Consider the following 25854-nt stretch of genomic DNA (forward strand, 5'->3'; position numbering starts at 1 on the left):
ATCCTTTTTTAGAGAAATGCTATAAAGACCTTTGTAATCCCATGTTGGAGTTTTTGGTGGCTAAAAATTGTGAGCCCTGCTAGGAAACAAAACCAAACTAATCTCTCACTTGATTTTTAATTTAAACATCTTTTAACCAAATATACAGTGGACATCTGAGAGACACTACCAGGGAACACTTCACTTTGTATTATGATTACAGCAATCATTGCTGAGGGAACAATTTTGATATGGGCATGGTCATTGCATGATTAACGAAGGTAGCAGGTGTGCTTATAATCTTAGTTGGTCAAACACTTCAGGTAAGGCCAGCTACTGCTCATACTTGTTTAGCCTTCTGGGGAAGTCAACAAGGGTCGGTTTCACAAATCATTTCATTGTGTAACAGTATGTGTACAATCCAGTCTCTCAAAGTTGTTAAATTACTTATGTCAGGGTTTTGGGTTTTTGTTCAGCTATTGATCTGTGGGGTTGTTTGGGTTTTTTTGTGTGGAAGGTAAATATCACAGGGCTATTTAATTTTTTTTCCTCTAAATCTAGACAGCAAGATATAACTCGCTGCTTTTTGAGTAGCAGGTTTTTTTGTCTTTTTCAGTTGTGTCTTTTGCAGAATTAGAAACTGAGTTTTCCTGAGCAACAAGTAATCCTTATATTGAGGTTTCTATTTCAGAAGATACATAGAAACAGGATTTTAGAGCTCAGTGTTCTGTAATAGCTTTTACAGAACATACTATCTGGCAGCTGATTGAGGAGGCTTTATCTTTATTTCTGCAAATTGACACTGTTTACATGGCTGAACGTTGATACTTACTAATGCTTTGAAATCTCTACCAAAAATGTATTTTAAATGACCAACCAAACAAAAAAAACAAAACCAAACAACTCATAACCCAATCCCCAAACCCCAAAATCCCTAGAAGAGTCCAAGAACATTATTGTAATAATTGGTTACTTTGAAAAATGAACCTGTACAGTTTTGAAGTGATATTTTACTTTGTTCTTACTGTCATCACCAGTATGGACAAGATCCTATTCTGCTGTGATAACTCTTAAGCCAGTAAGGATTTTTTTTTTTCTGAAAGTTGAAAGTTGGGGAGAAAATTTCAAGGTGCATCTTCATTTCCTTTTGGGACTTTTGAAATCATCTTGAGAAAAGAAGTGGAGTCATGTTTTCAGCATGGGCAAACTGATGGACTGTCACCAGCATGGGAAGGTCTGACGCACTGTTTATTTCAAGGGGGAGCTTCAGTTGAAGCTTGCTCAGTCTGCCACTTAGCCTTGACGCCTACATTCTCTGTCAAGTTGTTAAATAACAGCAATGGTAAACTGGGAGACACTTTGCAGTTTACCTTCTTCAGTGTCAGTGGAGTAATCTAGCTTCTGGAAATGTTGTGACATTTATCAGAATTCACAACTTATCCTGGAATTTTCCTGAGTAGCCCAGCATCCGCCATTTTTGGCAATAAAGGTGTGCCTCTTTTCTTGCAGTTTTTGTAGTGCTCTGATGCCTTTTGCTGTAGCAATGGTGTGGTGGAACATGATGTAGTATTCCAAGTGAATAAATTGACAGGAGTACATTACCAACAGGAATCTAATGTGTATGTATAGTGGAGTAATGGACACTCGGCGGTTTTCCAGCTTCCCTTTAGACTGTAATACTGTCTGGCTGAAGCTATATTTCAAATTCTGTAATAAGGAATGGCTAGGAACTTTTAAATCCTATGTTGTTACAAAGTGTAGCATAACCTACTTGAGTCTAGACTATGTAAAGGCATACTTTTAAAATTCAAAAGCTACCTGAAAGATATGGAAAACTAATTTGTTTTTTATCTAAAGGTACAAAAAGCCAGAGGAGCGGAGTCCTTTGATAGCTGCAATGCAACACTTTCTACCAGTTCTGAAGGACAGTTTCATTCAGCTCTTGAGTGATCCATCTGATCAGTCTGTCCTCATCCAGAAACAGATCTTCAAAATATTTTATGCCCTTGTGCAGGTAAAAAATAAAATTGTATATACTTGATCAGTAATTCAATGTAAAGCATTAAGCTTTTACTTAAAAAAGTGACTGCCAAATACTAATATTAGGGTTACATCTGAATCATTTCCCCTACTACTCAACTGTGGTATGAATCACAGGTTTTGGTATGCTTGATTGTGCTGTACTTTTGCTTTTGTACAATGCTGTTCCTGGTGGGCATTAGAACCAATGCATACTGTCCTGTAAGGTGGTGTTTGCTAGGACACAATAACGGATTGTAGAGACCAGCCTGCATAGAATTACCAGTGTAAATGCAGCAGTTTGAAATGAAACTATTAATATGTTGTTAATTGCTTCAGAAATTAATGAAACGTCCACTTAAGTTGTGCCTTAGCGTTGCATAAGGAGAATGGACTGGAATAAAGACATCTAGCACCTTTGAGGATATTGAGGATACAGACTAGATTGTGTTAAATTCTTTGGCCTGGCTTTCAATTAAAATTTAAAATTCAAACTGTGAAAGTAACATTCTTTTCAAATTGCTTAGTAATAACTTTATTTTTATTTTCTTTTAATAAGTACACATTACCCTTGGAGTTGATAAATCAGCAAAACCTTACTGAATGGATAGAAATCCTGAAGACTGTTGTTGACAGGGATGTACCAGCTGTAAGTAGCTTTTGGCTGTTTGTCTTTTAAGCTTAAATATTTCTAAAGCATTAGAATGTTAAAAAGTTTATATTTCTGCGTCCTTTTATTCTCAGTAGATTTCAAGAAATGAAAATTTTAAGCTAAACAGGGTTGTTTTTTAATGGAGTAGACAAATTTTGAAAATAGGTTGCTTATATGGGAGTTTTGTTGTCTTCAAATTATTGCACAACTTATTTTGGCTTCATGCTTCAAGGATTTATTGACCATTTGTGCAGCATATATTATGGAATTTATTTTTAGGTATGCAGTACTCTATACTTCTATTATGCTGGAAGTGCAAATGGCAGGCTAAAAGTAAAATATGCTATCTTGTTGTTCAAAATACACAATTATAAAGTATGTGTTATATAATTATTAAAAAATGGACTCTGTGTATAGTTGGTCATTTTTCCCCCTTTCCCACCTTAAGGAAACCCTTCAAGTTGATGAAGACGACAGACCTGAGTTGCCTTGGTGGAAGTGCAAGAAGTGGGCTTTGCATATCTTAGCTAGACTTTTTGAGAGGTATTTTGTCTTCCATTATTATTCTGTTTTTTTGAAGTGAATAAATACTCCAGTCAGTAATGTTTCTGGACCTTGGAACTTGCAAACTTGCTTCTAATTCTAGGTATGGAAGCCCTGGTAATGTTTCCAAGGAGTACAATGAGTTTGCTGAAGTTTTCCTGAAGGCATTTGCTGTTGGTGTTCAGCAGGTAAGAAACACTGAATGTTGAGGGGGGGGGTGGTGGTGTTGAGGTAGAATAAGGTTAGAGTCAGCTGGTATTTATCTCTTATGTTGTTCATTCTGAAAAGGCTTCTTGCTCTTCTTCACAATTGGGTTTTTATAAACATATTGGTGTGGGAAGTCCTATTCTTTGTGGGCTAGAAGAATAGGAAGATTTTAAAAGAATTCATTTCTTGTGTAGGGCAATCCAGTGAAAATAGCCCGTGCAGAATCAATAATCAGTAAATAAATGCTCTCATATAACAAGCCCTCAGCTGAGGTTTAGATAAATGCTATAAATTTTTTTCTTTGTGGAAAAGAGAGTTGTTATATTTGTGCTGCATTTGACCTTCTTACCTACCCTTTTAAATCAGATCAAGTTGTTCTTTACTCAAAGTCAGTAAATGCAAAACTTTCTTGCCTTCTGCAAAAGCCTCATCAAGCAGAGGCTTGCTTACTGAGGTGCCGTTTTGCACCCTTCTCCCTGCCTGGGGGATTGCCACTTTGACAAGGTCTGTTATACACAAAGCTTCTTCTGGACCATAGCAGTTTCTAACCTGATGTACTAATTTTAGGCCCAACTAGTGCTGATTTACCTTTATTGGCATAACTTCATGATGCAGATAATTCTGCCACATGGCAGCAACGTACAGACTTTCCTGAAGGGGCAGAATGGATTGGTGGGGCAGGTATTGTCATCTGCCTCTCCTATACTGCCTGTGTTTAAAGTCAGTAATTTGAACTTTTTGAACCAGCAAGAAAATTCCCAAGAATATTGGGCAATTCTGTGATCTGATTCTCAATTCCTGTCTGTACTGCTGACTTCTGTACTTTAGAAACAGGTTGATTTATTTTAAAAAACCCTTTTTGTAAAATTTTCTTGTATTGGCTCATAGAAGTGTTTATATTAAGGTGATTAGGTTGTAAATGTAAATAGACTAGTTATTAAAATCTCAGGAAGCAGAATGCTTTCTTCAACACCTTTATCTTAATCAGAAGAATGGTTCTTAGTTTTCATTCCTAAATGTAATGAATTACAGGACTTTATAAGAAGAAAAATAGGGAAAGTATCTCCTAAATATATTTTTGAAGGTTATCCATCGTATTAAAAGGGAAAAGGACAATTGTCACATTTGGTATTAGCTAATATATCCCAACATCCTAGTCAGACAAGTGGAGTCAGCATCACTTTCTGAGGTGTTCATCTGTCCCCCATAGATGATATCAAACAGATAGTTATTACATAGTCTTTTAAGACCTTACTGGTTGCTTTGCTTTTGCAAGATACAATGAAGTTGACAAAAGACTGTATGAACAAAAGAAGTCTTTGAAAAGATACATTTAAACAGCTCAACAAAATACCTCATGTTTTTTCTTTACGTTTCCTTTGGATCAGATTTGATCCTTCGTGCATCTAGGAAACGCCAAGAATTCAGATCTTGAATAAAATTGCTGAAAAGAAAGACTTGAAAATGCTTACAGCTTCTTCCTATACAATAATGTAACTTGTTTAGAAATATCGATTATTTTTAAAGGTGCTGATCTGTATTTCTGTGCCCAAGAGAAACTGGGTGTATGTTCAATAAATTGCATCTTTTGGATAAATGCGATGGAAGATATATATATTTTTTTAAGAAAAAAAAGGGAATTCTGTGAAATACCAAAGAAAACTAATTCTCAGAATAGGCTTCACTGAGTTCTCTTTACTCTCCAAAATGTCCACACCCTTATACTAAAGGGGTAATGGGTAAATATACAGGATGGGATTACAGATAGTTCAAGTATAAACTTGAAACTTACTGCTAATAGTACTCTCATAATTACTTTTCATAGAAGATTCTTTTGCTATATATCTTTGTCATGTGCTTGTCACCACCACCCTGTCACCACCACCCTACCACCACCCCCCTATCGCACCGAAGTCCAGTACATTGAGCATTAGTTCTATGTAAACTTTCTTAAGCTTGGCCAAAACAGGCTGAGCTGCTTTGCTGGGAAACCTTGGGTCTTATCCCCTGTGTTAGCAGCTGTTTTGCTCAAGACATTTCTCGCTTTGAAAGATGAGATGAGCCAGAACTAAGCCCTGCTTGAGCACTGCTTCCTGCCTTGTCTTTGGCACAGGTGCAGAGCTGCCTTTATTTGCCCTGGAGCCTTCATCCCCTCCATTCCTCACTGCAGTTCTTAAACCTTTTCTTCAACTTCTTAATTGCTTTACTGACTGCATCTGCATCATGAAACTGCTTAGGTTTGTGAAAGGAGAGGACCAAAACACTGGTGCTAAGAAGCCTGGCTGCAAAGCCCATTCGTTAGGTCTCAGCTTTGTCCAGATTTCCAAAGACTCTTCCCGATTCTTTCACTGACCATTGAGTGAATCTAGCCTTTTCTGTGAGCTATCCAGTTACATTGGGGAATATCAAAACAAACACCTCAGATCTTTTCAAAATGCAAATGCAACAGCAAGCTGGTCCCTTTTGTATTAGCTTTTCCGCAGAGACCACCTGAATTACTGTCTGCCTAGAACAGAGAATCCCCAATTTATATTTTTTTAAGTCTTTCCTGAGCTGCAACTGTGGCACAACTGGGGCTGTGGAGCATGTCTCAGATCCATGCATTGTGAAAACTCAGTATATGACATTAATACAGTGATGGTCATTTCTTTGTTGCTTGTGTTGAGATTTATATTATAGAGGAAGCCAGGCTTTAGACTGTCATGTTCTCTTGTGTAAAATCATAAAAAAAATCCCAGTCTTTTGTTCCCCAGTTACTTCTGGAAAGACTGTGTTTTAAGGCATACCACCAAGGAAGTAAAAAAAAATACATTGCAGAGCTGTTTACATGTTCAGTCAATTTTTTTGCAGTTTGTTAGACTCCTTAATGATGAACATTCCTCAGTTCATCTAACTTGAAGAAGCTTCTGTCGTTTAAGGTATTGGGTTTTTGCAGAGAGTTAAGTTTCTCTTTAGCTCACGAGAATAAAACGGAATTTTGATGTATATATTCTTTGATAATCCCTGAAACAGATGCAAGTCTGAACATATACTCTCTTCCTTTCCTATCCTAAGTCAGATGCCACCAAAACTCAGGTGAGGGTAAACAACCAGTAATTTCTTTCCTAAGTCCAGGAAAACATGAGCAGTTAAACTTTGAGGAGTGATAATGCGTGTAGACTATAAAACCATTTGTAAAGCTATGAATTTCATAGTGAATGAAAGCATCCTCTTTAAACTCAAGTGCAAGGCATCTTCTTTGAGAGAGATGCGACAGTGCTTGTGTAATAAATGTTATCGATGGAAATACTTCTCAAAATAATTAATCTCATTTTCCCTGAAATGTTTTCTGGGTGATACTACAGACTGATAGAAATCTTTTCAGTTCCTTCAGTTTGGATTTTTTTAAAACATTGCTTTATGTGAAGAATTAGATGAAAGCCTGGAAATGGGAGTTGTCATTTCTCTCCAGTTGGTGCTGCTGCTCTTGCAAGTGCAGTGTTGCCACTGACATGGATTGGGCTATGAGGAAACACCTCTTGTACTACCAGTGCCAAACTTTCCTGCAAGCTGGAATTTAATTGCTAGTAATGGTCCCATGTCCATTTCATTTCCTTATTTGTAGAGAGCCATGGACTTTAACAAACATAAATCCCTGTAAGTAGTTCTGAATCCTGCTACCTCAGGAGAAGAATCGAGGTGAGAAAGCCAAGGGAGAGGCTAGTTCATCGTTCTTTGTACAATTTCATTGCTATAAGGCTGCATATAGGCAAGGACCAGTAGACTGTGAGTGTAGAGTATTTTACAAATCCAGTGTTTGTAAGTGAATTTCTGCCTCCAGACTGCGGCAAGATGGAATAATAAACCTCAGAGCGAAAGGTCCCTTGGGCTATGTTGGTGATGAATTAGTATGTATGTTTTGTTTAAAGGATTGTATTGTTAAAGGATGTGCAGCACCTGATAGGAGCTGCAAATTGCCTTATAAAATTAACAATGACATTTAGTAGAAGGATTAGTCAGTGCCCATTTTAGTCCAATGAATAAAGAGGTGGAGGTTGTTTTTGTTAGATTTAGAGGTGTTCTTATGTAGGATTGTGAGGGAGGCTAGAATTCTTCTGGTTAAAATTGTCTGTGTTCAATATAAGATACTGATGACATCTGATTTTTCTAGGTGTTGTTGAAGGTGTTGTATCAGTACAAGGAAAAGCAGTACATGGCTCCTAGAGTTCTGCAGCAAACACTTAATTACATCAATCAAGGAGTGTCACATGCAGTCACCTGGAAGAATCTGAAACCTCATATCCAAGTAAACCATTTTTGGTCTTTAATACTTAGATGACTCAATAATACGTTAGTCAGTCTGTTGTATAGCATTTCTAGCCTTGCTGGAATGCAAGTTTTAGGGAACTTTTGTAACAAATTGCTGGTGGAAAGTTTAAGCCTATTTGGTGAAGGTTGATCTTGATGCTTGAGCAAAGCTAAGTGCTTTTTTTGGTCAGTCCTTTGTGCTTTAATATTTTAAAGATTGCAGCATGACACAGCAACACAGCAAATCTAGAGATGGCATTAACTTCTGAATTTATGGCGTTGAATCATCTTTGCATGCTATTATCCAGAGCTAATCTAGTAACTTGTGCTGTATTGTAGGTCTACCTTAAGTTAAAAGATCTCTATTTTTATAAGTTAGCACATGAAATGTGCTGTGTCCAAAAAGTATTAGGAGGTTACTGTTTCCTATGAGAAGTGACTGGATGGCCAAGACCTGTGAAATGCAGATTCAGTAGTGTTAGCTTGTTCTCAACTTTTTTTCTTTTTAATTACAGGGCATTATCCAAGATGTTATTTTTCCATTGATGTGCTATACAGATGCTGATGAAGAACTTTGGCAGGAAGACCCATATGAATATATTCGCATGAAATTTGGTGAGAATTTGAAATCTACTCATGTTAAACTATCAGTTCACACAAAGATGGGGATTTTATGGTTATTTGTGAAAGTAGACATGGCTTTAATCTTTAAAAGAAGAATCCCGGATTGTGTTATCCAAATGATGTAACTTCATGCAGTTTACTTTTGGATACACTGGTGGAAATGACAATTAACAACTCTACAACTGTTTCCGCACTTGAAAAAGTAGCTAATTTTGACTGTTACAAAGTTTTTGACAGTTACTAAGTCAAACAGTCCAGGTCTCACTAATAATAATCACTTAGATTAATGTTATTGAAAGTACTTTTCAATGGCTACTATTTCAGGTCCTAGGATTTTTACAATCTCAAGGGTTTTCACACATGGTATATTTCAGAACAAAATGACCATAATAGTAAATGAAACATTACCAAGTACACTGAGCATTCCAGACTTGTCAAATGTCACCTCTATGCTTTATTCTTGGGGCTTTCTGTAAGTTCGCAATCCTGTCAGGCTGGGAAAGAACAAAGATACTTCAGGCTTCGGGAACAAATTCTTCCCCCAACTAGGATTTTTGTGGCTAGAACAAGGATTCTTTGTGGACTTGGGATTTTCTTGTCCCTCGGGTCAGAGACGGACGTGTAAACAGTACAGATATTATACAAGTTCTGATAATCCTCTTCTGCAGAGAAATTAGAAACTGAGCTTTATTATGTGACAGCAAATAACACGTGTCAGAAATTGACTGCTGTGTCTGCTCCTTCCCTTAAGAAATATTTATCTTAGGGAAGGCATGCAATTGCAAATCACACATGTAGATCCAGTGATCATGAAAAAGGTGAAACCTAGGTATTGGGAATCTCCAACTATGCTGTACTGTAGTAGTAAGGATCAGTAGTAAGAAAGCATGATTAACCACCTGAAAAAGAAGGGAAAATTGTCGCTCTTTTGTTTCATACTAAATCATTAGATTGCATTAGGATCATGAACTGTAGCGAAGGACCAACATTTATGGCTGTTGTATGTTTATTTAATAGATGTATTTGAAGACTTCATTTCTCCAACAACTGCTGCTCAAACATTATTGTTTACATCGTGTAGTAAAAGGAAAGAGGTAAGCTGTTCATGGATTTTACTTGAATGTTAGCTAGATTTAATTTGTAGTCTGCATTTGCTGAAAGAACTGCTAATAAAAGTATTAGTTTTCTGCTGTCTGTCATGTCATAGTACATTAAAATGTATCTGTTCTCTCAAATTTACTTTGCATTGATACATTTGGTATTTTTGTATCTGCCAGTACCCCCAGGACGTATATATCAAGAACATGGTGTGTTTATAACCAAGAGATAAACCATTATCTAGTTCCAGGCTTTGAGCAGATTATTAGAGATTTAATCATTTCAGAGACCTAAGAATGGGACCTGGGATGATTGATTGAATTACTTTGACTAACTTTACATGTAACCTAGGTCTTGCAGAAGACAATGGGCTTTTGTTATCAGATCCTTACGGAACCAAATGCTGACCCACGTAAGAAAGATGGTGCTTTACATATGATTGGTTCTTTGGCTGAAATTCTCCTAAAAGTAAGCATAACAAATCTGATGGTTCTTTTTTCCCCCCTCCTTTCCTTTTTCTCACATATAGTGTCTTGGAAGAAATGAGAATAGCTCTTTGAGTTTACAAGTTTTTGAATCACTGCCAGGGGGTTTTTTTAAGCTGTTAAACTTAATTGTTTTGTTGGGTTTACTGTCAGCTTAATTACACAAGCTTTATTAGGTCATACTCAAATTCAGCTTATTGTTTTAAGTTTCTTTAAGTTCTCTTAAATGTTGGAATGCATTGTCTAAACAAAAGGTGTATCTAGGAGTCAAAAATGACAGGGAAAAAAGCTGTTACTATTTTGACTGAAAATTATAGAAGTCTATGTAGGATCCAAGTTTACTCATGAGATTTCCTTGTTGCTTAAGTCTTTAATGGGGAAGTTAAAAGTTTGAGGGTTTTGTTATGCTGGTAACACTTCTATATAAGACTTTTACTGCATGTGAGATGCATTTTTCTAGAGAGCTTTAAACTGATGTGTCTTCATTTGTATTCTGACAGAAGAAGATATATAAAGATCAGATGGAATATATGTTGCAGAACCATGTGTTCCCTCTGTTCAGCAGTGAGCTAGGATACATGAGAGCACGGGTAAGGAAGTGTAAGACTTACTGTCAAGCTGTGCTGTCTGTTCCACCTGAAGAGTTTGGGAATACTCTCTTAATTTTTCCCTCTAACAAATGCTCTCCCTTTCTGCATGTTTTCTGCAATAAATTCTGTGCTTATTTCTGAGACTAGTGTTGGTCTTTATATGTGACTATATGTAGAAACTGTGGGGTTTAAGTGGCTGCAGAATTGTGTGCATAGTTTTCCATCTGTGTCTGGTGGTATGGTCTATTTGTGTTCTGCATTTAGACTGTACTGCTCACACAAAACCTGTGGCCAAAGATGAACTTGAGATCATAGTACTGGTCTAGTGACGTCTGAAAGACAAGCCTCCCACTGGCCAGCCTCCACACTCTCAAACACCTTCATCTGTTAAAAAGCTTTACATTATCTTTTTTCAACAGTAACTGTACTTCAGATTTAGCAATTTGTGTAGGTTTATGGGTATATGAGTAGTTGATAATCCTCTTCGTAGGGCTTGTAAATCTGAATTTGTTCAGTGTCTGTATTTTTTTTCCTCAGGCTTGTTGGGTTCTTCATTATTTTTGTGAAGTCAAATTTAAGAGTGACCAGAATCTCCAGACAGCCTTAGAACTCACAAGACGGTGTCTGATAGATGACAGGGAAATGCCTGTGAAAGTTGAAGCTGCGATAGCACTTCAAGTTTTGATCAGTAATCAAGAGAAAGGTAGTCCTCTCTTCTTAAAGCTTTAATGGAATAGGCATTAATATTGTCATGTTCAGGGAGACTTGGTATTTTCTTTCCTGATGTTAATCGACTGCATGCACTTGTACTTAGCAATCACTTACCATAATTTTCCAGTTGGAAAAAATTGTCTTTTTTATGAAGAACATTATTGTAATTTCATGGTACAGTAAATCCAGTTTTACAGGACCTAATAATTGAATCAGAGACAGTGCCAATATACATGTATCTGTCTTGGCATACATGCATTCATGTTCAAATTTATTTTTTTTTAAAAAAGGGATCTATATCCTGGCAGGCTTTACATTGCTTAGTATTCCCAAAACTGGCACAAAAGCCACAAAGCAAACACAAATTCTATATTGACTACTTTGGCTAATTAGACAAAAATGCTTATGTACCCCTTCCTGTTCAACTACAATTGAATTTATAAATAACCTTGCCTTCCTTAGCTGGAGAGCTTTGGTTTTCATGCTTCAGTTGTGATGCTCTTGGTCTACATTGTTATTGAAAAATTGTTCTGAATGTTAGTGCTGCTCTAATGATTTGTACCACCTCTGGTTTTGGCATATCAATGCTGAAGTAATGAAGATTAATAAAGTACTTGTTGACTTTCTTATAGTCCTGTAAAAATGTCGATTCAAATATTTTTGCTTCCTTTACAGCTAAAGAATATATTACTCCATTCATTAGACCTGTTATGCAAGCTTTACTTCATATTATAAGAGAGACTGAAAATGATGATCTTACTAATGTGATTCAGAAGATGATCTGTGAATATAGTGAAGAAGTTACCCCAATTGCTGTAGAAATGACGCAGCATTTGGTAAGACTTTCTGTTGATTTAGGAAGATGTCTAAGGTGTGAAAGATTAAATTAAGACACTTTTCAGTCAGTCGGTAGCTGTTGCTTCTCCCGTCTGCTTAAGTGCATTGATACAAATAGCTGCCTTCTACATTTAGGCTGTTCTTTCTCAAAAGTGACTTCGTAATTTGAACTAAATAGGAATTTCTGAGAACAATTGTAGGAATTTCTATACGCCTGTTCTCCTGATAGCTTCAAAAATTAATTTTGGTAGCACGTTTTAGACTTAGGTTTTCTGATATAAAATAGAAAATTAAAGAGTGGGTTTTAATAAAAAATTGAAAATAATTTTCTTGTGTGTAACGTGCAAGTAAAATTGAATCTGCAGGAGAACTTTGGAGCTTGAATGGCGTGTCTAGCAACTTGTACTAATGGTTTCAGAAGCAGAGGTGCATCCCTGTTGAAGGCCCTCACCTTGGAGTTAGAACTAAGTAGTTTGCAGGCACTCCCAGAGAGGACATACGAAGTGGTCCTGTCTAGTTCAGCTACCAGTTAAACCTTATGTCAGAAACTTACTCATAGAAAATGTATGCTTTTGCAGGGAAAGTAATGTAACTTGTATCTTTTTATTCATTAATGGATAAAGGGTCACAGCCCAAATGACTTAATGTTCATATTCTGGCAATCTTGAAAACTGCCTGGAAGCAGTCACCTTCTGATACTCACTCATGTTTTCTTAGCAAAAGTCCTCCTTAACTGGTGTAGAATACCCGACTTGCCAGTTGTTCTTCATCTCCAAGCATATCCTCATTAAATGACGTATTATGGGTTGGTTTTGCTTTACATGCAGGCAATGACATTTAATCAGGTGATCCAAACTGGACCAGATGAAGAAGGCAGTGATGACAAAGCAGTGACAGCAATGGGCATCTTGAATACTATTGATACACTTCTCAGTGTAGTTGAAGATCACAAGGAAGTAAGTAAAAATTATTTTAAAGCTAATACGTATTGTCTAAGACACTGAAAGTCTTTTGTAGTTCCAGTGTTCCTGACACTATCTGAAAAACTGTCCTTTCAGCAAAAAATCCCTTAAAACAGAAAACAGTGAGGTATTTACCGTGCAACAAAGTTGTAACAGAGTGCGTCACGTTTCTAACACAGTATGTTGTAGTACTGGAGCATAAAATGTTGCCACCATATTTCCTGTGAGAATCCAGGTTCTGGTTGAAACAAGTAGAAGCAACTTGTCTCTAACAGATAGAACTCTGTCACTTAGCTGGAAAATCCATCAGATTTGATGAGGTCTGTCTGCCCTTCAGAGAAAACAGATAAAACTTCAGTTAGCTTTGAACGTTGACTCTGCTGACTTGGTTTGCTCTTGGCAAGAGAATCAATGTCTGTAAATACAGCTGTGTGGCTATGCTAAATGACAGTTTTGTTTACCTGCCTAATCTGCACTGTAGAATTCTACATTGTGATGAAAACTTCGTTGTACTGAATGGACTTAATTGTGCCTGAGTACAGCTTGTTCAAAAGATACTACTGCTGACTAAAATCCTTCTTGACAAAGTCAGCCACATGGTTTTTTAGTGACTAAATAATTCAGTAATAAATTTTACTCTTGGGGCTCTGAAGACTTTACTAAGGAAGCAGCATAATGTGAATTCTGAATGCCCAAGGCCAGAATCCAGTGCTTCTATGCCATAAACCAAGGACCAGTTCAGCTCATGTCCTTGTTGCTGAAGCCACTTGGCAAGCTTTTCATGTACTTGGTTTTGTTGGAAAATTCTTGCTTTCTAAATTAAAAGTTTGTGTATAATGTGCTAGTCCTGAAAAGCTGAATTAGATAAGTTTGGTAAACACTTGTATTGAGAGACATATCTCACATAGGATGACTGGTGTTCCAGGAGATAAGGTATTCAGCTGGTTAGTTTCAAATCCTGATCTGCATATAAGACTATATATATAAAGCATCTATCATCGTATTGATAAACATTCTTTGGAACCACTCTAAAGACCAACATTTAGACTGATTGTCCACATACCATAAAAACATCCAAAGCTAAGTTTGGGAGGTGTTTTGTTACATGTTTAGTTTTGGGATTTTATTTATTTCACTTTTCCAGAACAGCACATGCTTTCTGCAACTTTCATGGCTTACCCCTTTGATATATACATGAACTTAGTGTGTTTTAATGAGACTGAACTGGTGCATAAGCTTCACTGTCAGGCTTCTCTATTTAAAGGACACTCTATAATGACATTCTTCAAGGAATATTCAAGAAACACCTTACATTAAAAGCTGTCTTACAAATCCTTACTTAAGAGTGCTGCTCTTACACATTCAGTGCTCAATTTTCAATTGTTAACTTCCAACTGGAAAGTATTCAAAACAGTGTTAAATCTTTTTTTTTCTTCTTCCCCCCCAGATTACCCAGCAGCTGGAAGGGATCTGTTTGCAAGTGATTGGAACAGTATTGCAGCAGCATGTATTAGGTACCTGTATTTTTGTTGGATTGTTTTTTCTGAAGTGTGTGGGGATGAACATTAAATTTACCTCGATTCTCTTTGTTTTAGAGTTCTATGAGGAGATCTTTTCCTTGGCTCATAGTCTGACTTGTCAACAAGTTTCTGCACAAATGTGGCAGCTTCTTCCTCTTGTTTTTGAAGTCTTTCAGCAGGATGGTTTTGATTATTTTACTGGTAAGTGACGTACGGAAATAGACTCTATAACTTGAAAGTTATAAAGTAGGTATGTTTATTGCGCGCAGTTGCACGGGGGATCGCTCCACCACAGACGTGCACACCTAGTGTAACAAAACCGTCCCATATTTATACAATGAAACAATGAATATTCAATTAACGCCTATACATATTCATTACCTAACCCTGCCTACTCTCGCTTCTTATGCTAATTAGCTTATCAGTCCTTTGCGATTGCACAGTTTCTTCCAAAAATTATGGGCAAGGGTCTCTGGTGGTCCTTGGGAGGAAGGCCCCGAGTCCTCCTCATGATGTACTTTTCACCTCTCACCTGGAATGTGCTGATCTTGCAAGCTTGCAGTGTTCTTACCAGTCTGAACTAATTTATGGCCTTGTTAACTATCCGCTTTCCTCCAGTAACGAGGTCTACGAACACAATTCGCATCCTTTATCAGCCACCTGTTTTCTTTAATAAGGAGGTAACGGTATGGACATTATTCCATCTTAGAGTTCTCACTCTTTTATCTTCTCCTCGAGATAGTACAAGGCCTTCAGAAATAATCCCTTTGCTAAGGAAAAACAAAAAGACTCCCCTAATTCTTCACAAGCCGTTCCACATAATTATCTAGCTGAGCGAGAGTTGCTCTTCATAATTATACTACACACTACATATATAATCGTGATTCTATACTCTCAGATCAATTCCTATACTACACTACATATATGATCGTGATTCTATACCCTCAGATCAGTAAGTAGTACAGATGAAGCAGAAAAGCAAATGGTTTTCGTATATTTGATTTCAAACATAGGATGAATTGCATCTTGATTGAAATATTAGGGGAGCACTGAAGAGAGCCTACACTTGGAGTATTTTCTTCTCCAGTAGCTTCAAGCAGACTTGTTTTGCTAAGGCATCAATGGCTAAATGCATACCTATCTTGACAAACGTTAAGCAAGAGCGGTAATTAACTTAAAAATAATATATTAATATATTAGTAGATTTCAACAGCTTGTTTAACAAAACATGCAAACAATAATCTGTGATCATTCTTCTTTTAATACAGACATGATGCCTCTCTTGCATAATTACGTTACAGTTGATACAGATACTCTTCTGTCAGACACAAAATACCTTGAAATGATCTACAGTATGTGCAAGAAGGTAAGCTAGATTCCTTTGTGATAACAAAACCTCTGATCTCTGAAGTTTGCATTGTTTAATTGGGCTCTTTGGTCAATAATAGCATATTTGCAGCCTTACGCTGTTTAACATCTGCTGTGATTCCACAAATTAAGTGATTGCCAAGAAGTTTAAAGAGGTTGCATCACACTTCAGATACACACTTTTGTTAAAAGGGAAAAATACACAACAAGAGCAGATTAAACAACCCAGGTTTTGAACATGCAAGTTCTGTGTAATACAATCTGTGAATACAGGCATGCAAAGCATTTGTATGCGTATTGCAGAAGGTAAATTGTGTCTTTTATCTGAGATATGTAGTGGCTATGACACCATAGACCATATGCATGCTAAAGTTCTTAAATCTAAAACAGGAGTAGGGATGGAATGTTAAAAGGATAGGAATAAGAAGTTATTTTTCCAAGTTCATGCCAGAGACAAAAGCTGGGAGCAGAATGCAGTTGTTCTGACTTGGTCCAGTCACTCTTGGGCAGTGTTTCTGTATGTAACCAGGCTGACTAAACGGATTGTGAATAGTTGAACGTGTTATTCTCTTATCTATATAAATATGTATGCACACACACATATATATAAGAAAATTTACATGCTATAACCTCTTAGTGATGAACATTTTGTTAGGTGAACACAGTGAATCTTTTAACACAGAAGTTTTAGGTACTGCCCGATCTCCCACTGTAAATCCCTGTATTTCTTTTACAAAATTCAGTACGTGAACGTGTATGAGAGATTTTTGGTTTGTGTAAACCTTTGCAAAATGGCAGTTTATGCTTCCACAGTTACTGCTGTAAGCTCTGCATCCATAGAGTTACTATTTGTACATGTAGATTTGTTTTTACCCACCCTGAGCAATGTTTCAGTCTCTAGCTCTGATACTGCGCCATTGCTGTAGATTGGGCTGCTTACTGATGGATGTTTATGCCAGCACTGTAATATGTGGGTAAATTTAGATAAGTTTTTCAAAGCAGCATATAGAAAATACTTCTTGTAATTGCTACTTTTCAGGTCCTTACGGGAGTTGCTGGAGAAGATGCAGAATGTCATGCAGCAAAGCTGTTAGAAGTAATTATTCTTCAGTGTAAAGGGCGTGGCATTGATCAGGTTGGTAACGGCATTGGTTGCTTTAACTAGTGTTTCAAAAGTATTTCATTCTCAAATGTGATTTGATTACTTGTTAAACGTGAGTTCTGCTCTGTGATGTTTGTGTAGTGTCACTAATTATCCTGTCAGCATTAGTTATCAGTGCTGCAGCAAGAATTATTGTGCTCTGCCTCCAGAAATTAGGACACTGTGAAACTCCAACGTTTTTGTAAATCTAGGAGTACTTTTTAGGAGCACCTTCATTCTGAAAGTCAATTACGTTGTGAGTTAATTCTAGTGAATATTTCCTGAAAATTATTCAATCTGTCAAGTTAATAGCCTTGAAATAAGAATGAAATTAAAGTTTCTGAAGTCCCAATTAATATCATAGAGGAACCAAGGGCTTCGCTATGCATATGTATGGAAGTAGGAATTTGTGTGCTTCCACTGTGTACATGAAAAGCACTGTGTAACAGCTATTTAAATACTTCTTGCCTGCTTTTCAATACCTGTGGATATGGTCCATGGAAACTAATTTCTAATTTATTTGAAAGGAAATATTTTAGTGATTTCACCCCACTGCCCTTGTGGCATCTTTGGATAGAAAGTGCTCCTTTGAATAGCTGTCTTCTTAGAATGTTAGTAATATCTGTTGAGTTTGCTGTGGATATTAAGAAAGACTAAGTTGATTTTTCTGGACTTCCTAGTGTACACATTTCCTCTATTCTTAATTTTTAAAACACAAGATTATATAACCAGAGATTACACCTACTGCACATGATGTCACAAAATTCTTGTGCTCAGAGTAGATCGAATCTTTTCACCTTTTCATTTCACCTTTGTATACGATGACTTCTAGCATTTAAATACTGTTCCCATTTTATGCCCTCTCTATTTATGCCCCAAACTGGGGTGGTTTTTTTGCCATTTCTCAATTTTAGTGTAAAATACAGGAGCCATAAAAAGTATTTTTGATGGCTAAATTTCTACTGGTTCTTGCCCTTCAGTGCATCCCCTTATTTGTGGAAGCTGCATTAGAGAGATTGACCAGAGAAGTGAAAACAAGTGAATTGCGAACAATGTGCCTCCAGGTTGCCATAGCTGCTTTGTATTACAATCCTCATTTACTATTAAATACTTTGGAAAATCTTCGTTTTCCCAATAATGTGGAGCCTGTCACTAATCACTTCATAAAACAGTGGCTTAATGATGTGGACTGTTTCTTGGGGTAAGTGTTTCTAATTGCAAAGATTATGCTCTGGGATAGGCTTCTGTATCACCTGCTTGAAAACTGTAACAAGACTTGTAACTTTTTTTACTCTTTCTTTTTGTAGACTTCATGATCGAAAGATGTGTGTGCTTGGCTTGTGTGCTCTTATTGACCTGGAGCAAATACCACAAGTTTTAAATCAGGTTGCTGGTCAGATCCTGCCAGCTTTTATCCTTTTATTTAATGGATTGAAAAGAGCATATGCATGTCATGCAGAGCATGAAAATGACAGTGATGAGGATGATGAAGCAGAAGAAGATGAGGAAACAGGTATGGAAACTTAAAACATCACTGATACTTTGTGGTTTTCACTTTTTTCTGGTGAAGTTGATGAGTTCCATTGTGGATTTCTTCAGAGTTCCCTAATGCCAAGAATCAAAAGCTGCATTAGAATGGTGGACATCTTTTTTAATGCCTTTCAAGTGTATCTGACTTACTTTCCAGGCCCTCTTAAAAACTAACTTCCTAGGCTGAGTCTCTTTCAAGTCACATCAAGCTAGCTTTTGGTGTGGATGCTGTCATTAATGAAAGGAGTTACTACTGGGGCATGTTTCCTATTTGAGTGAGGGATAAGAGTCAGTAGAAGGAGTTTCCAGGAATCCTTCTAATCCATTGGACAGTTTGGACTATATATTACAAACTGTCCCATGAGCTGCTGCTGGTTTAGCTGTGTATTGGAAATAAGAGTACTTGTGATTTTTATTTATTTATTTATTTTTATTATTCATTATTTATCCCCCCCCCCCCCCAGACTAATGTAATCTCCAGTTGGTCAGACTTTATAGGCTTTCTTCTTCATGCAGTCATTTCACAAACTGCCACACTTTTTGCCATTGTCTATATGTGAAGTTCAAAATTACATTCAACTTTCCAGAGCTTTTCTTCCACCTTTCCCTATGGTTTGCTTAAGCTTTTAGTTCTGTTCCCTATATTTATCTTCCCATCATCAGCCTGGTGTCTCTGTGTGGTTGTTTGGAACAGTTTTCCGCACTCAAAGGGTTATCTGTTGGCGTTCATCTATCTGCTTAAAGCTCAGTTTTTCCTTTTGATCTCTGCTGTTGAATTCTGGACTCTTCAGACTGTTGTCACAACACATCATTCATACTAGTACATGTTTTTATTTCTCAGGCATTCTTTTCAGCAGAACTTTTGAATGTACACTTTAAGTGCACTTCAAATTATTTTAAACGTTCTTTGGAGCACAAAGACTGCTGTGCCCACAGGTTTATCAAGTGCTGTTCCAAACAATCTCTACATATGTTTTTATGACAATTAAGTTTTCCTTTCCCACTTACAGTTGGTGTAAGTGAGGGAAGAGCATCTGGGTGGGGAGACCATGGCAGTAGGAGAGGAGTTAAATAAGCTGCTCCCTTTCTTGGCTGCACTATTCTATTACCAGCTCCATTGCCTGATTTGCATAATCAGCCATCTTTCTAACAAGTTATTTGTAACAATTCTTGAGAGAAACTTTTTTTATTTATCTCAGAGGAATTGGGCAGTGATGAAGATGACATTGATGAAGATGGTCAAGAATATCTAGAAATTCTAGCAAAGCAGGCAGGTGAAGATGGAGATGATGAAGACTGGGAAGAAGATGATGCTGAAGAGACTGCTTTGGAAGGCTATTCCACAATTATTGATGATGAAGACAACCCTATTGACGAATATCAAATATTTAAAACAATTTTTCAGAGTAAGTAACTTATTTTCAGGCCCATAAATTCTATTTTACCATAATTTTAGCATATACTGTTGTAAATAAGAACCTACTGAAAGCTTCCAAACAGGCATTCCAATATGTGCTGTGAACAAGTTCTTCCTTTGGACTTTCAAAGCAGGGGGAGGCACTTGAGTGAATTTATGATGGGAGGGAAGATACCAGAGTTTGTATTAAGTATTTTTAAATTTCCTGAATTGTGTAACCCTAACAATATTATTCTCATTAAAATAGTGAGTTAGTAAGCTTTGAGTTTGAGAACGTTTTAACAAACACTTCCCTTCTGCATTGTTTTCTTTCTTTTGCAGCAATTCAGAGTCGTAACCCTGTGTGGTACCAAGCTTTGACACAGGGTCTTAATGAAGAACAAAGAAAACAATTGCAGGACATAGCAACTCTTGCAGATCAGAGGCGGGCAGCACATGGTATTTTTCCCCTTTTATACCATTAATTGCTGCTTTTGCTGTTTGAATGCTGTTCATGTGCTCAAGAAGCATAATGCAGAAAACATGTAGAATTTAAGCCTGATAATGTCTTCATCAAAGCAGTGTTGTTTACACTCCAGAGATGTTTGAAATCTGAGGCGGTCAGATCACAAAGCCTTGAAGTTGTATGGCATACCGCAAGTGTAAGGAATGATAGAAACTTCTTAATCAAGTGGCCAAGTACATAAAAGCATGTTTGTCATAATTGCTTGGATTTCAAAACATACTGTTTGCTTATCTGAAGGTGGATGAATTCTGGGTATGGTAACAAAGTGGCTGATAAATTATTTCCTGATGTGACCTAGTCCAGCTGGGATAGATTGTTTCTATGGGTGGGAAAATACCGAATTACAGAACTAGTATCCATCTGTAAAGCTACATCATTAAGCCTATTAAACACTTCAGTTTGCTATTCTTCAGTGTAGATAATACAGATTTTAAAATACAGGAAGTGGACAGAGCTTCAGGTTTTTGGAGGTTTTTGTTTGGGGTTGTTTTTTCTTTTACCCCAAGTATTCCCATGTGTTTGGGGGTAAGCCAACATAGATCACGCTAAAGTCAAGGCTGAACTGAGACTGATCGGTCCAGTCTCATATCCTGCATCTTATTGCAAGATGTAATTACTGCAAGATGTTTCAAAACAGAAGTTAATAAAGAGTGGTAGGAGGAAGGTACATTTTACAAGTAGATTTTGTCAGAAAGCAGCCTAAATTGTCCCACAAAGCTTGTAAGTGTCCAGAGTGATCCACTTTTAATGGTTATAAAAATAGTTCCACTGTGACCCTTGTCAAGTAATAGACATCATACTGGTGAGATTATATACAATGGTTGCATTTTATGCATGTTGTTTTTTTTCAGCTGCTTATTCATAGAGCATGTTAGGTTCTGATTGTTTTATTTCAGCAACTAGATCCTTACAGGAAATTATTGGGTACAAACATGCTGATACACCATTTGGCAACTAGAAGGATTTGGAATGTAATTATCTCATTAGTGTAGCTAAGAAGAATTTCCATAAGCTAAGATACTTTTCTTCTGTGCACTATGGAGCCGGATGTGGCAAAACGATGCTCCCCAGATTGTGTTCTTCCCCCATCCTTCATCAGCTATGGCAACATTTTTCTGGCCTGTTTGCAAAGAAACAGAGATGAAAAGCAGATGATGTAGATAATAGGAACTGTCCTGTATTCCCAGAGACAGAGTGTGCAACTTTTTTGAGGGTAGGAGAAAGTTCTTAGACTGGAACTAAGACATTGATAAACATTGTTACCTTAAGCTGGGAAGAATATAAACCACCTTCTGCATATCTAGATTGTAGTCAGTAGAAATACACATTTGTATCTGCTCTTTACCAACGTAGTTTTCAGTTGCCCATGTATTAGAGCTTGGAAATACCAGTCTTAGAGAAATCTTCAAAGGACGGAATATGCAGGTAGTGAAACCAGACAGCTTAACTATCACCCTTAGCTGTGGTGATGGATATGTGGACCTCAGATGCTGAAGATCTTAAGGTTTGGTTGAAAATGAAAAGCGATCAACTTAATAGTTTTTTCTCACAATTTATTATATGGTCTAGTAACCAAATGACCTGCTTGGTTATGGGTGGGGAATGAGTTTACTAAGAAGTCTTTCTAGTGCTTTGGTGGCTATTTCTGCTCATATCGTTGAATTGAGGTAGGAGGTAGCTTGTATCTGTGTGCTGCTTTTTTGTATGTGCACCTCGTTACTGATTGGATGGAAATGTTTGTTAATGATAATCAGGAGGAATTGGGCACCTGATAACCTGTTCACAAGTCCAGCATTCAGTCAGGCCCTGTTTCTGAAATGTGAGAATTATGTACTCATGTCCAAAAACTCATGTCTGGGCTTTTGAAGATAGAAATTCATTTAAGCATAGCTATAAAAATATCAAGATTTAAATAAATAATCAGTCCATCTGTTTTGGGGCCTGGTACATTTCCACTTTGTGGGTGCTGATTATTGGGTAACCCCAGGTTAAATCTGTATCTCTGGGAGTCTCAAAATGGTCAGTCACATCTTACTCTGTCTCCGCCCTCTACACACACATTTAAATATATCTTCCTTCTGTTTTTGTTTTGTTTTGTTTTGTTTTAGAATCCAAAATGATTGAAAAGCATGGAGGATACAAATTCAATGCTCCAGTTGTGCCAACTTCATTTAATTTTGGAGGCCCTGCCCCAGGAATGAATTGAATTATCACTTTACTGCTACTGTGTGATTGTAGTGAAGAGCTTGTGTTCCTCCCAATAGTGGTTCCAGAACTGGTTCATGTTATCTACAACTCACTCTAAACTAATTGATAAGTAAGATTGGACAAAAGCCCCAGAAGTGGGACCTGATCGTACAACCTGATACTGGAAAGCAAACCAGAGGTTTTTTTGAAGATAGGAAGAATATCAATTTAAAGCTTCAAATGACACACTTTGGAAATCGGAAATCAAGAGGGGATGTCATGAAGGCAGCTTTTCTTTTTCTGAGGAAAAAAACAATAGGCATGGGCTGCAGGACTATTTAAAATGTCTCATTTACAGGACAAGCTAGAAGGCAGACTTAATTTTTACACCTGTGGCAGTATGAGTATTTGCCCAATTTATTTCCCTTTTCTCCCTTCCTACTGGGTGTCTATTCTTTTAATGTAAATAAGATAAGGTAATCAGATAGCCTTACTTAATCTTCATCATTTCCATTTATCAAGATTGTTCATATGTAGAATATTGGACACTTAATGTAGCACTACATAACTGGTAAATCTGTAAATGAATTAGCACTTTCATATTGAAACAAGCCTGCTAGCCTATGTACAAAAATAGCAAAATGTTTGCTGTTTATAAAAAAAAAATAAAAAATAAGGGATGTATTGGGGAAAATAATTTCAAGTTATTAATTTAAAATAACTAGCAGTTTTGTACCTGGTGACTTTGTGGTGCAGTCACCTCTGGTTGTGACTTGAATTCGGTTATGTAAAAAGGGGTTAGTGATATTTCATTGCTGCTAAAAAAATCAAACCCAACACCCTCCGTGTCCTTTGTTTTTCTTAAAAGATCTCACTGTACATGGTGAAATTTGGATACAAATGTTTACTGTAAGCACCGAGGAAAACGTCTTCTCTAAAGCAGGTAAAAAAGAGGTGAAGCTCTACGCTGAAGAGTCAATTGAAGTGTGTGGATGAAACATCTATATATGCAATCCATAAAAACATGGGAAGTTAATTTGGCTAATCTGGACTGTGATCTATGAATGCAATCGTTACCCCCTCGTGTTGCAGTAGTGCAGGTGCACTACTCTTGCAATTTCATTCCCCCTCTTTCTGCACTCCCAGCATTAGTGTGTGCTGTTGTCTGCCTGATCCAGACAGTGTATTTGAAGTTTTGCCAATCTTTTTGAAGCCACAATTTTCTTCCTTCAAAGTTGCTGTAGTAGCTAGTATTTTAGCTAGAGGCAAAAGACAGTTCCCTCTGGGACCACTATGAAAACCACTGTATGAAGAAGCCAGCAGGGAGATGCTGTGAACGGGTTGGCTTAAATGCCCCCTTTTTCTTTTCGAAAAGCAAAAATCCATAGGTTTTTGATCTTGCCTTGAGATCATTGGTGTCAGGTCTTTTAAATCAAATGTTTTAATTTTTTTTTCTTTTGGCTGTTTTTCTATAAAAATGTCACCTGCTGTTACAATTGATATTAAACAAGCTACCTTAATTTAATGTAAGCGTCCAAAATTTAAATACAGGTTAAAAATAAACTGAGTTTATATCTGTAAAAATGAAATGCACATATATATATTATGATACTCAAAATGCAGTCTTCAGAAAATTGGTTTGTGTGGTGTGTTTTTTTGCATCAGCAGAGTAGCAGGAATTGATGGTTCGGGGTTTCCTTGACAAGCTTGCCAGCACCATGCTCTACCTTCCATTTGTTGCACAGCCACCAGCGCTTCTCTGGGCAGGTGTAATGGGTTTTTCCAGTCCCTCCTCTCTGGGCTGCCTTCCTTCGGCAAATACAGTTCCCTGCGCACAGAGCGCTACCCTGAGAGACTGAGCCAGGACTGCCCACGCCACGCTGCCCTCGCTGAATACCAAAGGGGTACGTTAAAAGCAAATCATGGACTTAAAAGGATCGATACTGTACCTGATGTGAAAAAGCCCAAACAGTGAAGCCTCGAATCAGAGTATCCGTGACAGCAGTGGTACAACCACCACAGTAGTACTTTTGAATTCTAGCTGACTGGCCAAGTACAGAACTGGGCTTTTTTGTAAATGTGTAACTCATGAGCACGTACACGTGTACTCTGGCCTCAAGATAAATCTCTTGACAAGGTTTTATTTTTGTAGAAAAAGGTGACAGACATAATTACAGCATGCCTCCTCCTGTGCATTCCTTGACCTTGAAAAATGCCCAGTTTTGACGTAAAACACATCTGAACATCTGCTTGTTGGGTATCTGCTTATCTTGTTATGCATCCCAAAAAACGCAGGAGAACCTTTTAGCACAGATTTGATGCTTTTGCCTCATGGCAAAAGATGTGACAGAGCAGCAGTGAGAAAGCTCTATGTACAAAGCAGATGAAAAAAATATTAGGGGAAAATCACCAGTTTAGTGCCACTGCCATTTCTGGAATAGTTTTGTTTGGTTTTTCTTCCAAGTCACAAATCAAGGGAAAAAATTTTATCTTGGTGTGAGGAATACAGTCTTATTTCAAGGGTGCTTTTATGTGTCGCTAGACTGGTTAGCAAGGAGCATCTTTTTTAAGAATGGATCTAGAACTTTGCTTTCCTTTGCTCCAAGAAATGTATTTATATAAATTGCAAAACAATTTTGCATTGTTGTTGGTGGTGATAGTGCATTTTGTGATGCAATATATCAATTTCGGTGATACACTTATGTCAAATTTAAAACTGATCTTCCTCACAGAACTTGCACTTATCCATTCCATTTTAAAGGATAATGCAACTCTAAAGGAAGAGCTGGGAAATTGAAGCCTCTGTTTTTTCTATTATGGAAGATCTCCTTGGATTAATAAACATCTAAAGCAAATCCTTATCTTTACTTATTTCAGTGTGGTGTTTTGAATGTAGCTGTATTCTTAAAGTACTGAGGAGTCTTGTTCTATTTACATAGCTCTAAGGTTTCTGTTTTCCTCTTTCAGATGTTTCTTCAAGCAGAAGCGTTACCCTTTGTTCTCTTAGCTGCTTAAAATATGAAAGGCTTATAACATACACTTTTTAAAAACATTGACATACTGGGTAAATCTAATACCCTTCTCCCCAAGTCACTATCTTAGGAGAACTGTTAATAGGTGTCAGCATAGCACAGCAAAGCTCTGTTGAGATCTCTGGTAGCCAAGAACTACTGCCACAAGATTAAACAATTC

General features: G+C 37.2%; 1 protein-coding gene across 1 annotated transcript in view; it reads left to right on the forward strand.

Annotated features, from left to right (window-relative positions):
- IPO7 (importin 7) overlaps positions 1-25519 on the forward strand; it is a gene marked incomplete at its 5' end in the record, with an annotated part of 41453 nt that extends 15934 nt beyond the window's left edge. The window contains 21 exons of the mRNA XM_084263136.1: positions 1837-1993; positions 2558-2647; positions 3099-3193; positions 3297-3381; positions 7551-7685; positions 8203-8302; positions 9329-9405; positions 9761-9877; positions 10395-10484; positions 11022-11187; positions 11871-12031; positions 12860-12988; positions 14442-14508; positions 14590-14715; positions 15783-15880; positions 16922-17017; positions 18004-18224; positions 18331-18536; positions 19753-19959; positions 20292-20408; positions 22584-25519. Of these exons, the coding sequence (XP_084119262.1) occupies positions 1837-1993; positions 2558-2647; positions 3099-3193; positions 3297-3381; positions 7551-7685; positions 8203-8302; positions 9329-9405; positions 9761-9877; positions 10395-10484; positions 11022-11187; positions 11871-12031; positions 12860-12988; positions 14442-14508; positions 14590-14715; positions 15783-15880; positions 16922-17017; positions 18004-18224; positions 18331-18536; positions 19753-19959; positions 20292-20408; positions 22584-22681 (2638 nt within the window). The 3' untranslated portion in view covers positions 22682-25519. The remainder of the gene's footprint in view (positions 1-1836; positions 1994-2557; positions 2648-3098; positions 3194-3296; positions 3382-7550; positions 7686-8202; positions 8303-9328; positions 9406-9760; positions 9878-10394; positions 10485-11021; positions 11188-11870; positions 12032-12859; positions 12989-14441; positions 14509-14589; positions 14716-15782; positions 15881-16921; positions 17018-18003; positions 18225-18330; positions 18537-19752; positions 19960-20291; positions 20409-22583) is intronic.
- Positions 25520-25854: the final 335 nt, after the last annotated feature.

The sequence above is a fragment of the Gallinula chloropus genome, assembly GCF_964237585.1.
Source record: "Gallinula chloropus genome assembly, chromosome: 4".
In the NCBI taxonomy this organism is placed as follows: domain Eukaryota; kingdom Metazoa; phylum Chordata; class Aves; order Gruiformes; family Rallidae; genus Gallinula; species Gallinula chloropus.